The 17,472-nt window shown below is 30.6% G+C and overlaps 1 protein-coding gene and 1 long non-coding RNA gene across 2 annotated transcripts; one reads left to right on the top strand and one right to left on the bottom strand.

The window, feature by feature from the left end:
- The first annotated feature begins 139 nt into the window (after positions 1-139).
- On the top strand, positions 140-7,818 carry LOC101204565 (putative clathrin assembly protein At5g57200). The gene is made up of 15 exons (XM_011650655.2): positions 140-433; positions 529-598; positions 684-781; positions 876-1,014; positions 1,113-1,240; positions 1,330-1,422; positions 1,514-1,564; positions 2,400-2,465; positions 2,560-2,625; positions 2,739-2,819; positions 2,934-3,011; positions 3,287-3,478; positions 3,559-3,634; positions 3,860-3,975; positions 7,104-7,818. Exons 1-15 carry the CDS (start codon positions 344-346, stop codon positions 7,548-7,550), a joined length of 1,791 nt encoding a protein of 596 aa, XP_011648957.1. The 5' UTR covers positions 140-343; the 3' UTR covers positions 7,551-7,818.
- An 8,495-nt stretch (positions 7,819-16,313) lies between these two features.
- Positions 16,314-17,047, bottom strand: LOC116402233. Its single transcript, XR_004214698.1, has 2 exons — positions 16,802-17,047; positions 16,314-16,619 (listed from the first exon to the last, which is right to left on the bottom strand). It is a non-coding gene; the product is annotated as an uncharacterized LOC116402233 (long non-coding RNA).
- Between the last annotated feature and the right edge of the window lie 425 nt (positions 17,048-17,472).

Genomic DNA, 17,472 nt, shown 5'->3' with positions numbered 1-17,472 from the left:
CACTGTATCCTAACCGTAAACTAACAGGACATTCTCGTCAAAACGAAAAACAAATAACGGAAACCCGCCATTTCTCCCGACCTTAAACCAAAATTAATTTTCAATCTTTCTTTCTTTTTTTTCTTTTCTTTTTGCTCTTTCTTTTTGGTGGATGTACAAACTTTTGGTAATAGAGAAAGAGAGAAAGAGTGAGGGAGGGAGAGAGAGAGGGAGAGAGAGATTGATTTCGTTGGGTTGTTAATGGAAGATTCAATGACGGAAGAAAGAAGAAGATGATTATGATCTCCATTTCCTTTCTCTCCTTCTCTCTCCTCCCTCTCTCTCCTCAATCCTAATTCCCCCCATGGGCACATTTCAGAGCTTTCGCAAAGCTTATGGGGCTCTCAAAGATTCCACCAAGGTCGGCCTCGCTAAGGTCAACAGCGAGTTCAAGGTTATTTTAACCAATCAACCAATCACAATCGATGATTTCATTCTTTATAATTTACATCTTCGGTTATTTCATTTTATTATTTTTTTTGTTTGAAGGATTTGGATATCGCCATTGTTAAGGCTACCAATCACGTTGAATGTCCGCCTAAGGAACGTCATGTTCGAAGTGAGTTTGCTTTGTTCTTATACATATATCTCAATGTGGTTAGCAAATGTATGTATGATTATTTTATTGGTTTTCTGTTTGCAAGAAATTTTTTCGGCTACGTCCGTTGTGAGACCTAGGGCAGATGTGGCGTATTGTATTCATGCATTGGCGAAGAGATTGTCGAAGACGCGGAATTGGATCGTAATTTTTTTTTTTCATTATTTTTGTTTCTATTGTGCATTATTCCCCATTATTGCGTTGTGTGTTTCTTAATGAGGGTGTTTGTTTCTGATAGGTTGCCTTGAAGACGTTGATAGTTGTACATAGGACATTGAGAGAGGGAGATCCAACCTTCAGGGAAGAACTTCTCAATTATTCACACAGAGGACATATTCTCCAAATATCAAATTTTAAGGATGATTCAAGTCCTCTTGGTAAAATGTTTCTCTCCAATCTCTATTGAATTTAAACACTTTGCTGATGAGGAGACCGACTTTCATAATGTTTGTTTTAAAAACATTTCATTCTGTAGCTTGGGATTGTTCAGCTTGGGTAAGGACATATGCCCTTTTTCTAGAAGAGAGACTTGAATGTTATAGAATCTTGAAGTATGATATTGAATCGGAACGTCTAACGAAAACATCACCTGGATCAACGAAGGTTTGTGATGATGATCACTAGAATTGAATTAGGAAGTCAAATGAAAATTTGGTAAATCCTTTATACGTAAGAAACCCCTTCTTTAACAGGTCCATAGTAGGACACGATTGCTGAACTCTGATGAGCTACTGGAGCAGCTACCCGCATTGCAGCAACTTCTCTACCGCCTTATGGGATGTCAGGTAATAGCTGTTAAAGGGTAATTTTCTTTTTATGCTTGCAAAAAAGCTGTTACTATTAACTTTGTGCATTGTGGGCCCTTTTATCTTGCAGCCAGAAGGAGGAGCTTACAGCAATTATCTTATCCAATATGCCCTGGCTTTGGTAAGTAACTGTGTCATTTTATAGTTTTGGACCTATCTATGACATTGGGCTCTACAACAAAGTTTTGAGGTCCTGGACTAGCAATTAAAAAATTATTTCAAGTTTTGGCTGTTTCTTTCTGCTACCCATAAAGCTTTAAGAAGTTCAGAGGATTGCATCCTCATAGATGTTTTTATTTTTTTATTTTTTAAAGCATCAGTGTTGTTTACTTTTGGTGGTTTTTTTAATTAATCTCTCATGGTGGTTAATAAAAGGAAAAACAGCTCCGGAAATAGTAAGCTTTTCTTATTATCCTTTCCTAGTTATTGTACTCTTTTCCCCTTGATGAAATTTGCATCTTGAAGACCTTTTTGATCTTGGACAAGGAGAAACCAAAACAACATAACTATAAAACCATAACATTGTTGATATGCACTTCCATATTGTCTGTTTATTACTTGGTCTCTGAAAAACTTGGACATTATTTTGATGTGGATGTTGACAGTCTTGTATGATTTAATGATTTAAGGTACCTTGGAAGCTTTCTAGATTTTAACTACTATCCCTAAGATTTAACTGTCTTCATTAAGCTATGAAGAACCTACAGAAGGGTTGGTTTTTACTGTCTAGGTGGGTATTACAGTCAACTGTATTTTAATTAGTTGTGGCATTCATGTCATGAAAACATATGGGAGGGTAAATTTCATTCTCTACCTTTTTCCAACAAAGTGTTCAAGAAACATATCAATTATTTAATTATTTATTTGCCTCTTCACATTTTTGCGATTATATGTTACGAACATTAATTATGTTACTCATTCTGTATTTTTCATGCTCTGACTTTTACGTTATGAAGGTACTCAAAGAGAGCTTTAAAATATATTGTGCGATAAATGATGGAATAATAAATCTTGTGGACATGGTAGGAATCTGCTCCAATTTACCACTAGTTTTTTTCTATTATACTAGTGCGATTTTATTTATTCGTTATAACATTTATGTTTGACTTCTTACAGTTCTTTGATATGCCAAGGCATGATGCAGTTAAAGCTCTCAATATATACAAAAGAGCAAGCAACCAGGTTATTTCCTTCTAATTTTTCCACCTGTTTTGGATCTGTATATGAAAATATGGACTATTGAAACTTGAAATATAGTACAATAAGATTAACTCTTCCAGATTTCTTATTCATAGGCTGAAAATCTTGCGGATTTTTACGAATACTGTAAGGGATTGGAACTTGCTAGAACTTTTCAGTTTCCCACATTGAAGCAGGTTTTTTTCCTTGATTTCTCTAGATCCAAAAAAGGAACCCAGTTAAAAATAGAGAGACATTACTACCAAATCTTATAAATGCTTCTTACAATATTCTTTTTATGCAATCAACAGCCACCTCCATCATTTCTTTCAACAATGGAGGAGTATATAAGAGAAGCACCACAAACTGGTTCTGTTAATAAGAGACTAGTGAGCAATACTTTCTAATTCCCAAAGTTCTTATCTTGACTGTGTATATAGCATGTACATATATCTATATGCGTGCCATTTGTTTGTTTGGCACAAACATTGTGTCTATATGCGTTTCACTAACATCATAAGGCTCTCACTTAGTACTATCTCTGCATCTGTGTGATGCAGAGTTCTAGACTCTTATGTCATGATTAGATTCTGGTGCGTTAGTGTACTGTATAAATGCTGTAGCTCTTGCTCTATGGTCTTCATTATTGTCATTTTCGAGACAGGAATACCGAGAGGCAGAGCAATTGACACAGGAACAAGATAAGCCCGAAGAACCAGGCGAAATTGAAAAGGAAGTTGAAAATGTTGAGGACAACAAACCACCGGTTGAAACAGAGGAAGAACCCCAACAGAAGGAAGGGGAGGTTGCTGAACCTCCACCTCTAATAGCAACCCACGACGCAAGTGATCTTCTGGTAAGAATTTTCACATAAAGCATTTTCTTGACAAGTTTAGCTCTCTCTCCCGTTACATCGAGTGATAATTTTCCATGCAGGGTCTGAATGAAATAAATCCCAGAGCTGCAGAAATAGAAGAAAGCAATGCTTTAGCTCTTGCTATTATTACAAATGGTAGGTTGGCCGCCATTTGGCTTTGTAATGTTTTGCTTATTTTTTATGAAGAGTCTATCAGCGATGCAACAACTACCTTTACTCTGGCACATCTTATGTGTGTTTATGTGCAAATCATATAGACAAAGTAAATTTAGAGTTGAAAATTCATATTTTTTCCAATTTATTGCAATTATAGAGGTTTTGTCCGTCCATTTATCTTATGAAGTTTTTAATTATATGCAGGGAATGATCCATCTTCTTCAAATCGTGCATTGAGTGAAATTGGCGGTAGTGGTTGGGAGCTAGCGCTTGTTACCACACCAAGCAATAATGCTGGTCCTTCTGTCGAAGGCAAACTGGTTTTTCCCTTCACCTTCATTTTTCACCTTTAGTTTGGTTTCCTCCCTGTACTTTCAAATAATATTTTTTGGTTTCTCTACTTTTAGACGGCTACTATTTTGGTCTTTTAAAAAATGAAATAAAAATATGAACTAAAATGCTGTTAAAATTCTTCTGAAAATCAGAAAATTCCAACAAAAACTAGAGAAATAGAGACAGTACTTTGATATAATATATTGAATGAAAATCAATAAAAATTCACAAAGGGAATTAACAACACAAAGATAATGCAAAGGTAAACCAGAAAAAAAAAACAAACAAGAACACGATGACAATGGAAATGATCGTAGCTCCAACTCCTTCGAGATAGCTGGCCTTTTGTCCCCCAAGCTCACAGCAGCTTTTCACTCAATTATGACCGACGAAGGATAAAATTAAGGATGATTGGTTTTCAAGCTATCACCAGGTTCAAGGGCTTGTTGTTGGTGAACTTTGAACATATGTTCTGCGAGGGAAGCCTTGTGATTGGTAGTGTTAGTTGGGTGCTCGAACGGCAGTGGGGAACATCTGGATGACCGGATGGATGTTGGCGAACAATGGACAGAGGGAAAGAGGCAACCATGGTGGGAAGAAAAGAAAATGCAAAGAAAAAGGGTGTTGGCGGTGGAAGGGGACCAAGACATGGAGAGAGTGCTGTTTTATTATCCTGTGAAGGGGTGGGAAAACACCGCTATGGATGTGTCAAGAGGGGAGGTCAGCAAGTGAAATAAAATTGCAAACGTTGGGTATGGGTTGCTGAATGTGCTGACTCAAGAGAGTTAATGGAAGTCCAAAATGGAGATCTTTTCTTCTTTTTTTCAGGAGGCTGACGATTGCAATTGAGTATTTCATTGCTTAAGAAAGAGAGAAACATGGGCCAATTTTGTGATCCTGTTTTGTAAGTACCCTTGAGGACAAGATGTCTTCAAAGGATAAAGTAACTTAAGGACCCTAGATAGGAAAATAGTAGATTATCAGTAGAAAATGAAGATAGTTATTAGTGGAACTGATTAGTAAATAGTTAGTAAGTTAGTTAGGTCTTTTCGTTGTAAATAGTAGGAGAGGGGTTGGAGAGGGAGGTGTGAAGAATTTTGTAAAGGGATTTCTTTGTAAGGGGACTTTGGGAGAGTCTAGGCTCTCGAAAGGCTAGGGTGGTTGCATGTTCTTATGATATTGTAGAATATATTTCATACACTTTCATATTTGATTGTCTTTAAGTGTTCTTGAGTTCATCATTTATCTTGAGATAATCCTTATTAGGTGGGATCCTAGTAAGCCTTTCAATATTTCAAAGACCTCCTCATATTGCTTTTAAAAAAACTAGATCATTAACAAATCTTCCTTGTTTCCTTTTTCTTCAGCCACTTTCATATTCATTTTCTGTTCAATTTCAACATTTTGAAACTCAATTAGGAAGCCTTGATTATCTTCATCCTAGGTCTTGGTAAGAGTTTTGAGAGAGTGTTCGACTTTCTTTAGTAAAGGATCACCCTTTGAGAATGGCCTAAATATTGCCGGCCATAAAAAGTCATGGTCATAGACAGCCAATGCACCCATGAGCCCCATGAGTTCTGTAGTAAGCAACCATTACATTTCAGGGATGACAACCATCTTGCCTAATTCGATTGCTAGTTAGAAAATCCGCCACAATTTTCAACTTTGTCAGTTTCACCTCCACTCTTTTACAGATTCCACGTCCCTCTCGAGCTTTTCCATCTCCAATAGTGACTCCAAATTTTTTCTCCTTAGTAATAAGCAGGTTCAGTTCATCCACTAATTTTTTGTGGTTAAAATTGTGGGTTGCCCCACTGTCAATTAACACAATCACATATTTTTCCTTCACCAAACCTTAAAGTTTTGTTTTCATTTTTATCGTGAACCCTAAGATGGAGCACAATGCTATCTTAAGCTTCCTTCTCTGGTGGGTTGGAAATGCTCAAACATCTGTTTTTTTATATCCTCCCACAATGACAACCTTGACTTTCTCTGTGTCAGGTAAATTGTTAATCTTGAAGTAATGTTATGCCCTATAAATCCACGATTTAGGATTCTCTCCAACAACAATCGACATTTCCAATTTCTTGTATTCACTCTTATTTGTTGTTTCGTGTCCCACACCCATCGTCAAACGATTCCATCCATTTTTCCTTTCATCTTCAACACTGAGCCATTGGACGTACTCGATTCTTCTTTACGTCTACTAGCACTATTTTCTTTTACTTCCTCAACCAATCTTTCCACACTTTTCGTCAGCCTCAAGATTATCTCCTTCAAATTTTTGATCTCTTCCTCATTTGTTTCTAATCTATCTTTCGTTTGTTTTTGCGCCATAAATCGTTTCCTCTTCGGGATTTTATAGCTCTAATATCAATTTGTTTAGATTCTTCTCTTGAAAACAAAAAATTACACCAAGAACTAGAGAAAGAGAGACATTAATTTGATATAATATGTTGAATGGAAATCAATAAGAGTTCACAAAGGAAATTAACAACACAAGGATAATGCAAAGGTAAATAAGAAACAAAAACAAGAACACGATAACAATGGAACTGATCGTAGCTCTAGCTCCTTTGAGAAGACTGGTCTCTTCTCTCAAAAGCTCACGACAACTTTTCACCCAATTATGACCCCCTTTGGCAATCCCCAATAAATTCATTTTACGCCACATCTCAGGCGGGTCCCTCGACCAGTTCCTACCTCCCAAAGTCTATCTTCCATGCAATACCATTCCTTATTCTTTATCCTTACCAGCCGTGCTCTTATAATTATATGTGAATGATGGAAGGTCTAACAAATACTCACTTTTTTTAATATTTAAATCTAAAAAGAAAGATGGATAATGTACTTGCTTGCAAAAGCTATGTCATCTTTGTTCGTCCCTGTTGTTTAGAAAAAGTTTGTTCCAATAATTTGATAAAAACTTAATTTCTCAATAATTCTCTAAGATAGAGACTAACTATGAAGATTTTATCAGACTATAAATACTAAAATTTTAAGTTTAAAACCATACGAACTAAATTTTAAACTCATTGAAAATAATAGTAGCTAGAACAAATTGATGAATTGGTTGCATTATAATGATATAGATAAGTTTTGTGTTCTGAATTAGGCCGGGGGCTTTGACAAGCTATTGCTTGATAGCTTGTATGAAGATGAACATGCCAGAAGACATCTTCAGCTTCAGAATGCCGGATATGGACCTTACGGAGAAATGATGGTACATAATCCATTTGAACAGCATGACCCGTTTTCATTGTCGAGCAACATAGCGCCTCCTCCGAGCGTGCAAATGGCAATGATGGCTCAACAACAACAAATGCTTTTCCAACACCAACAACAACAACCATTACAAAGCAATGCCTTCCCTCAGCAACAACAACAATTACATTCAAATGACTCAATGATGATGGTTCCTTATCAACAACAGTTGCCTCAATACCCTCAACAACAAATGCAACAAATGCAACAAATTGGTCCTTCTAATCCATTTGGTGACCCTTTTCTTTCCTTTCCTCAAACTTCAGTACCCCCAGGAGGACATCATAATCTAATCTAGATTTTTTTTCTTCTTCTCTTAATTTGGCGTCAAGTTCAGTAATTCTTTGTCCTCTCTCTCTTCATAGGGCTATTAATATGTTCTCTCTACTGTGAAGTTGATAAGTTTATTATCTGTAACTAATTAAATAATGGAAGGTGTAATTTGGTCTTGGGAGTAAATGAATACAAACACATTTGGTTCATTAAAGCAAGTAATTAAGATGTGATTATGCTATAGTTCTATCTATATTATTTATTTGTTTGAAAGAGGCGCTGCTCTTTTGTAAGTTTCATTTCTATATATCCAAACATTTTCTCTCTTCTTTCCCATACCCTTTTGAATTTGATCTTTGTTTTCACTAATTCATTGGTTGATACTGTCTGTGCATATGGTCAATCACCCAAAGACAAGGGTAAAATTTGGGATAAAATATTGTGACATAATTTGATTGAACAATATGCAATGCATATAAAACAAAAAATTAACTATTTCAGTTATTTCATAAACAGGTTTAAACAGTCCAAGGAGAAGGGTCTTAATAAAAAAGAAGAAGAGAAAGAACGAGTAAATTACACTTTTTTGTATGTAAAGTTAGAAATTTGTGTCAAATTAACTAAATAGGTTTAATTTTAAAAAACAAAAACCAAAAAAGCAAAATAATCTCATTCCAATAAATAAGAAATATATGTCAGGTAAGCAAGCACATAAACAAAGAAAGAAAGAATACGAGTAAAGTGAGTTCTCTTAGAAAGTGTCCATCTTCGTTATGAAAATTTCAAATCTTCAAAGAGATTGTTTATTTTACTTTGTGTGATTTTGTTCGACATCACACTTTTTTTTTAATTCATAAATTAGAGACCTATTAAATCAGAGTTTACAAGTTTTAATGAAATAATAAATAACATTCAATTAAAAGAAATACAAAATTAGATTTTTTATAAGGTTTTTAAAAAATAGAATAAACCATCATAATATTTAAACCATATAAAATAATTTTGAAAAGAAAAAAAATATCACAGACACGTAATAGGAGATACAAAAAATGTCCCAGTTCAACAAACGATTAATTAGCCACATGTGCATGTGTAATTCTTATTCTAAATGATCATGATATGCGATCGTGCAAGAAATAATACACGACTACTTACACGATCGTGTAGTTTTTTCTAATGATGAGAAAAATGTTTCAAATTTAAACAATCGTGTTGGTCAAAGAGAAAGGAAAAAAACAGCAATATTTTCGTAAATAGTTTTGAAACCGCAATATTTTGGTAAATAGTTTTAGAAATAACAATATTTTGGTAATTAATATGTAAATATCTTGTTATTTTGTTACCTTTATAAAAGTGATGATTGCAAATTTAGCAATTAGATTCAAAGTAATTAATTATATAGCGTTATTTTAAAAAAATTACAAATATAGAAAAATTTGTCAAATTTTATCGATGATAGACTATACGAGTCTATCAGTAATATAAGTCTATCAACAATACTTTTTCTATAGGGATAGTTGCAAATTTAGCAATTAAATTCAAATTAATTAAGTATATAGCACAATTTTAAAAAATTTGCAAATATAGCAAAATTTGTCAAATTCTATCGATGATATAAGTCTATCACTGATAGACCATGTTGTAAATATTGGTTTATCACTGATATATCATATGAAGTCTATCAGCAATACAAGTCTATCAGTAATAATTTTGCTATATTTGTAATTTTTTTAAAATGTTGCTATATACTTAATTATTATTGTTAAAATAGTCATCCATTCCAATTTTCCTTTTCTATATTTACAATTTTTTAAAAATATTATTATATCGTTCATTATTTTTCTGTTATAAATTAACATTTTTGATAAATGTGATGTACATGAGCCTTAAAAAATCTAGCGGCCCAACGTCCCAGCCCAACACTATTATTTTCTCCATCTCAAAAACTCTATAAACATAAACGAAATCATTTTCATTTTAGATACTCAGTAGTAAGAATTAGAAGGTGGAGTATTCAATCAAAATCTAAAAAATCTAAAAGATCAAAAGATTTAGAATTGAAAAAGAAAAATTAGGAGCAATGGATCGTCTCTATAATTTATGAAACCACCATACAAAGTATTCAATCTTCTACATCAAAGTGTATATGTAAGAGAAAACGTAAAGTTTTTACAAATTCAATAAAATTCAAGTTTTATTTTCACATCAATTTTCTTTCTTTCTTTTCTTTGTTCAACTATTTATTTCTTTGGAAGAGCAAACATAATTGTTGGAAAATAATTTTTCTTTTCTTCTTCTTCATGTACAAGGGGCTTATAAGTTTTTTCTTTTTTAATTTTTGAAATATATATAATAGTTGTCATTAGCAGTACTAGTACTGCAAAGTTGTTCGATACACCCATGAAAACTTTATAAACATGGTCCATCCGTCCAAATTATTGATTAACACTTTTAGTCAATTGTGATGGATATATATACGAGATCTTGTTAATTTATTATATAGAATTCTCTCCAACTATATGGAACTTGCCTCCAAATATTAGTTTGTTTCGTGAACACGTTTTATTTTCACCTCTAAACCATACTATAGCATGGAGTTGTAAAGTCATGTTTGTATTTAGGTGTTTAATATTAAAAGAAAAAAATTCAAATGACATAGATTGATCGAGTTGACAAATCAACACAAATGTCACATTTTAATTAGTGAATTTTATTAACAATGGGAAAAAAAATGATAAAAGTATGGATTAGATGGAATCTAAACCTAATGTATATATAATTAATTTGAAAGCAACCAGTTTAGAGCTCTTGTTATTGTTCAATGAGAAATGGTGCAAAGAGGAAGAGCCAATAATTAGTGGGCCAATATTATAGCTTTGCTAAATTGTTTGTATTTATAAAAGCTTTGATCCCATGAGGTTGAATTTGACTTGGTTTCCTTTTCATTTCTTTTTCTTTTTTTAGAGAAAATATAATTTATTGTTGCTTTGATGTGTGGCATATTCTTATTAGTTCTTTTTATTCTTTAATTTCATATAATATAAATATGTCTTGTTTTCTTATTTTCCATTTTATTTCTATTAATTAATGCTTTTGGTCCCACCAAAAAAGATGCCAATAAAGAAAAATAGTAACTCTTAATTAATGATGGAAAACAATGTAGGAAATGTGGTTGCTAAACAAGATTTTGACAATTAGTACCTCTCCTTCCTAATGTTTCTTAGTTTTTTTCTTTTTCTTTTTAATGTAGCTAGAATTTATAAACCAAAACAAAATTGATATTTAAAAGAACACTTTACCATTTCATTTTCTAAATTTTAAGAATGAATCTAGAGACTATAACAAAATTAGTAATTATGGTTCATACTCAAATATGTAAAACGATACAAAGAAACTCTAACTAAAACAAGTTTTTCTTGTTTTTTAAATTAGATGTGTAGGTAGGCTCAATGTAGAGATTCAAGCGCTTTATGATAAAAGTAACTTGCTAGTATAGTCTTACACTTTGTGTGATGTCATGCTCAACACTTAAGCTAATTAACGAGTAAAGTGGTACATAACTTAATACAATGAGTTGCATGCCTTTGTAAATGGTGGCATGTTCAAACATTTGTAAATGCTTGACACACACTCTTGAAGGCCTATGATGATATATTGTCAACCAATATTCATACCTTCCTTTACCCTTTTCATGTAGAAGAGCCTGAATTGGATGTGGCCTTGCACTTCATCTTTAACATCTGAAGTTTCATCTTTTTCTCTTTTTGGATTAATTGACTTGACCCTACCCTGTATTTGAGGATTACTTATTATAAAATAAGGAAATTATTAGTGAAAAAGAAGCTAAGGAAAACAAATATATTAAATTAAAAAGAAAAGAAAAGAAGATGTAAAATTTAGAGGAGAGAGTGATGGAGATGGGAAATGGGAAATGGAAACCCTAATAATATTATTGGATATTGGGAGCCGCCCTTCTCTTTATCGAATGGACAATTTTGTTTGTTTTGTAATAAACTTAATTATAATAATATTCACAAATCTTTTCATGTAAAGACGAATATATTGTAAACATTATTTTATTTTGAGGCTAAAATAAACTTTCACCCTATTTTTAGGAACCATATACTAATATTTAAAATTACTTTTTAAAAATAATAACTTATAAATGAGACCATACATGTCAATTTTTATGGAAGAATAAAATTTGAACTCGAAAATGAGAATCATACCATTCATTCGTGGTCTTAACCATGGATTCGTCATATTATTGATAGGTTGGGACACAAAGACTATTATTTATAAAAAAAATTATTTAACTCGTAGATAACATAAAAAGAAATTTAGAGAAAAAAGTAGTGTTTGGTAGGCTTATCTCTCAAAAACAAAAACAAAAAACTAAATGGTTAAGGAAGAGTCATTTGTTTTAGGCTTTTGAAAGTTAAATCTATTTTCTCTCAATATTTTACCATGTGTTTCATCTTCCTTGAACCAAAAAAAAAAAAAAAAGAATTCTTAGACAAATTAAAAAAAAAAAAACTATTTTATTTTATTTAAAAATGTAGTTTGATTTTTTAAAACATTAGTAGAAAGTATAAAGTAATATACTAAATTTAAAAGGTGAAAATGGTGTTTGTAGCCTTAATTTCAAAATCTAAAACGAAAGATAAATTATTTTTTATTATTGATTGGTTTTGATTTCTTTTTTCAACAATCAAATATATGCACACCTTTTTTAATTAGAAAAAGTATATACCTACTCATTATTCTAATCTCCAATATTATTGTTAATTCATAATAAAAAAGATCACAACCACACCACAAGAAATATATATATATATATATATATATATATATATATATATATATATATATATTAGGGTCGTATTTGAATGATGGTATTTTTTTTTGAATCGGGTTGTTGTATCCATTGAGAAAAGATAATATAAATGCTTAATTATTTTTAAAAAGAAAGTGAGCAAAAGACAAATATGATAGTTCATATTCAAATAATAATGCTACACACAATGGTTCAAAACTCTTTAAAAAAATAAAGAATTTTATTTTGAGATAAATTTTCCTTTTATAAAACGTTAAAATGTATTTAAAATGTGAACAAAATTCCAGATTCGTTAAGAAAAAAAGATTACAAGTATACATGTGAGATTAACTATCTTCATTAGTATAACATCTTTTAGGTGGAACCAAAAACAAAACTATGACGTATATACCGATAATTGACAATATGATACCATAATAGAGTATATGTGAAAGGATTCTCTCATTTTTTTATGTAAATAATAATTTAATTTTTAATTTAGTTTTGTAGCGTTATATTTCTTACTTGCATAAATTAATAAACAATTTGAAAACAGAGGTATATGTTTTATAAACTACATATTCTAAGCACTTATATATAAAAATTAAAGCACTTAATTCTGATGACATATATCTTGTCATTAGAGATGGAATAATTAAACATTTTAAGGTTGGAAGATTACGAAACTTTAAATTGTTATAAACGTAAAAATTATAAAAGTGTAATTTAAAATTAAACTATCTCTATTATAAAAGTATAGATGTGAAAGTTTTAAAAATAAAAAAATGATGGTCATATATCTAAAAGATGTAAAATGTGAAAAACTTTTCGATAATCATGATTTTCTAACCACTTTAAAGTTATACAGTGTTTCTAAATCAATAAAAGTTCAAATTGTTTAAAAGTTAATCTCGTTGGGAGTTGACTCTTTCTCCCATTGATCTTGTTCTTATATTTTACAACTTAAACAACTTTGCCTTAAAGTCATGTGAGTTTTAGAAAAGGGTCTTTCTTTTATTTATTATTAATTTTCTTTTGTCATTTATTGTGAAGAAGGATTTATGTTTTGAGGGTTTGATGGGTTGGTAGTTTGGATTTGATTTATTAAGAAAAATGAGAAGGTAGATGTGTGAAATCAACTCTACTATTATTATTCTTAATGGTAAAGTTTAGTTGAATTATGAAATGATTTGTATGGTTAATTTTGAATGGAAGGCACAGACCAAACAAATCCAATTAATATATTATGTAATAATTGGAGAGATGAAGTGTTACAATAAAAGTGGAGAGAGAGAGAGTGAGAGATAACATTTTTGTAATGTAATGACCTCTCCAACTTCACATTCTTGAGGCTTCTATATGAAATCTATTTGCTCCACTATTTTATTGTTTATTATTCTAAAGTAATTAAATAAATAAAATAAGATAATCAAATATATGCATGGGGAAATTTTATTGCACATCTAATTCCAAATTGATATTTTAGGAATGGTTGGTTTTTTCTTTATAATATTAAAGTATCAATTAGTGAGAGTTATATATATGTAATATTTGGAAATCACATCTTATCTCATTAATTATATTTAACAATAATTTGAGTTATGTTAAATAAGTAACTATTTTGTAATTAAATTTATTTGGAGAAGCATTACAAAGTGGTTCTTTTTTTAAAAAAGAAAAATACATAAAAGTATAACGTTTCTTTTTCTACAATAAATATATATTTACATGAAAAATATTAAAGATAAAATTTATCATTTCGGTATGAATTTAGATATTTTATTAATTTTTCTATTTTTAACAATTTTCATTTTTGGAAAGAATTGTCTATTGAATCAATGTCAATTATTCGTTCGTCTTCTTTTTCTTTTTGCAAGAAAGACAATCAAGAGAGAAAAGATATTTTTATTTTTACCATTAAATTTTATAATTTTGTTTTCATGTAATTATTTGAACTTGAAATTTACCATTTTTAGTTAACTTATAAGTGAGTACTTACTTTTATCAAGGGAGCATTCCGATGAAGGGTTGATTTATGATAGAATTAGTATTATAATAATTCTAGTATTGTAATAGTTCTAATGTTATGATACTATACGTTTGAGGGAAGAATTATGATAGTATGTGTTCGGGAGAAGAATTATGATAGTGATTTTATGATATTTTTTTCTAAAATATATAATTTAGATTCCAATACACATATTTCATAAATTTATTTTACTAAGTAATCTTACTTATGATATTTGTTCAATAAACGACCAAATCTATGAAAAGTAAGTACTCACTTATAAGTTAACTAAAAATGGTACGATATCACTTATAAGTTAAATTTGGGTACGGTACGGTTCAATTTTTAGTTAACTTATGGTATTTGTTCAATAAACGACATCATAGGTACGGTATCGGTTGTCAACCGACATCTATGAACGTGTTATTAAATACTTTTAATGTCAGCTATGCATTTGATGTCAGTTTTAAGCTAACATTAAAGGTGTCAACAATGTTAGTTTAAAACTGACATTATAGAGGTATGATGTCGGGTTTTGGTTTAACCGACATCTATGAACATGTTATTAAAGTTTTTTAATGTTGGTTTTTGCTTTAATATCGATTTTAAAGTGGCATTATAGATGCCAAACAATGTCATTTAAAAACTAACATTGTAGACCATTTGAATGTCTTCTATCTCAGTTTGTCATCAATTTTATTCAATAGTTACCACAATGTCCAATTCATTTTTAATGACTATCAAATACTTAAAAACCAACATCAAATCATTTGGTATATATTGCTTATACATGTGCAAATCAATAATCTTTTTTTTTTCAAGAAACAAATAATATATCTTCTATGGTATACAACACAACTCTCAATAAACACAAAATTTAATAATGTCATTCACAACAAAGAAAGTGATCAATTGTTTAACTAACCTATTAGCAAATTACATCGATCTCAATACACACACAAAGCTTTCAAAATCTAACGAATGGGGGATTTGTTGTCTATTATGAAGGATCATAGAGTTGTTATCCAAAAAATATATGTGCAAGGAAGATATGCTCACACATAAAATAGATAATAAAAAACAAATGAATCGTACCAAAAAGAAACTAAACAAAGTATAAAACTTATATTTAATTTACACAAACTACCAAAGCATGGAAGACTTAGAATCATATAACTTAGACAACCACAATGTATTAAATTCCTAGAAAATTAATTAGAAAATCTTAACAAGAACCTTCATGAAAAATCTACATATTTTATGTTCTCATTAGTAACAAACACTAATAAAAAAAAAATAAAAAATAAACTAAACAAGTAAACTTTAACAAACTTATGCGAAAGAACTAGTTGAACCACACGTATAAATTAAACTTGTTGCTCATTACAAAACAAAAACAATCACTTACCTAGCTCACTTTATCAAAATTAAGACCTATTCATTGATCACCTAAATCTATGCTCACTTATCATCTAAAAAACTAGTGAATAAGTCGTTTTTGAAGTCGAACACACTCTGGAAAAACATTGACCACATTCCACATCTTTGCAGTTATCAATTTACTACTACCTATTAAAACATTGCAACATCAATAAAATAGCATACTTATGACTCAATCACCCTAAAATTGAGTTTGGTTCTTGAAAACATTGGTATAAAATAGGTAACAAAGCAATTTAGAGGTGGAAGAAGGGTATGTAAGCTTAATTTTCAAAAATTAAAATCTAAAAATCAATTGGGATCAAAGCCTTTTAAATTATACTCAAACAAAATTATGGTGGTCATAATATTTAAAATTTTTGCTGCAATAATGTAAAGAGCTCTAAATATTCGTACCTCTGACATTATGATATAAGGAATTGCTTCATGCCTAATGAATTTTCATCTAGACTCTAAACTCTAAATGAGAACATTATACCTAAATCTACTGTTTGTACCATATGCTAACAATCACGATGTAGAAGTGCTAAACGAATAATTGCATATACACATGGTTTAATCGATATAAAGAAACATAAGGGCTCCATGTTCGTGGACTAAAACTACAAGTCTGTTTAGATATACATGAATAACTTGAGTAAACAGAAATTTGCAACTCTATGAACTAGTTAACTTACCAATCATGACTCCCTAGTGGTGAACACCAAGATCTTTACAAATTTCATTGATCACTTCTCCAATTTATAGTTGGATTTGATGAATGTAGCTCTCTTTCATCCATTATTGCCTTATTGAAGGCTATTCCATTGTCCAATAGCAAGACCTCTTGTCTGCACAAAATATCAATCAAAATTGAAAAAAAATAAAAACTCATGTACCTGCCTAATAGTGATCAAGTTGCTAAGTAGGAAAAATAATGGAAAAATTTTAGATAAATTAGAACAAATATTATCAGTTAGAGGGAATCTATATCAGGCATGGCAAAAAACATAAATACAATATTATCACATACCTTACAAGCATCAGCAAGCTCCATAGTAAATCACTCTTATCATGCAACCCATCAGAGATTTGCTTTGCTCCACTAATGTCATTGATGTTTGCATATAGATTAGATTGAGCCTAAGTTATAAAACTACAGGGTAAGTTATATGTGAATCACTCCAGAGGAAGTTTATCTAGTAAATATTTTGTTTTAATTTCTTTAACTCTTTCTATTTAGTTTATCTAGTAAGTTCCAAAGCAGGAGATACTGCACTTGATTGGAGTACCAATCTCATCTATGAGTTTGTCTACATCTCTACTTTTATTGTCTTACATTAAATAACTACTCTATTTATTATATTTTTTTCTACAACATCAAACTTGACTTGTGTGTATTTTGTGTTATACATATAATCACTTTAAAATTTTCACATTTCAACTAAATATTTACATGGCAATTAAACCTCAAATTAATTAGTCCCATGTGATGTATATTTTGAAGAAAAGAAAAAAAGAAAAATTAGTTCCATGGTGCTCATAAAGTTGTATATATAGATGAGGCAAGGAAAAAGAAATTAAACCATATATCCTTAATTATTATTATTATTTGAATTTTACCCTATGATATATATATATATACACATATGTATTTGGAATATAGACAAAAAAAAAGGGAAGGTATTGAGTACATGCACCAAA

Source organism: Cucumis sativus, chromosome 2 (assembly GCF_000004075.3).
Source record: "Cucumis sativus cultivar 9930 chromosome 2, Cucumber_9930_V3, whole genome shotgun sequence".
Lineage (NCBI taxonomy): Eukaryota > Viridiplantae > Streptophyta > Magnoliopsida > Cucurbitales > Cucurbitaceae > Cucumis > Cucumis sativus.
The sequence above is the reverse complement of the archived record's forward strand: the minus strand, read 5'-3'. Positions and strand labels throughout refer to the sequence as shown.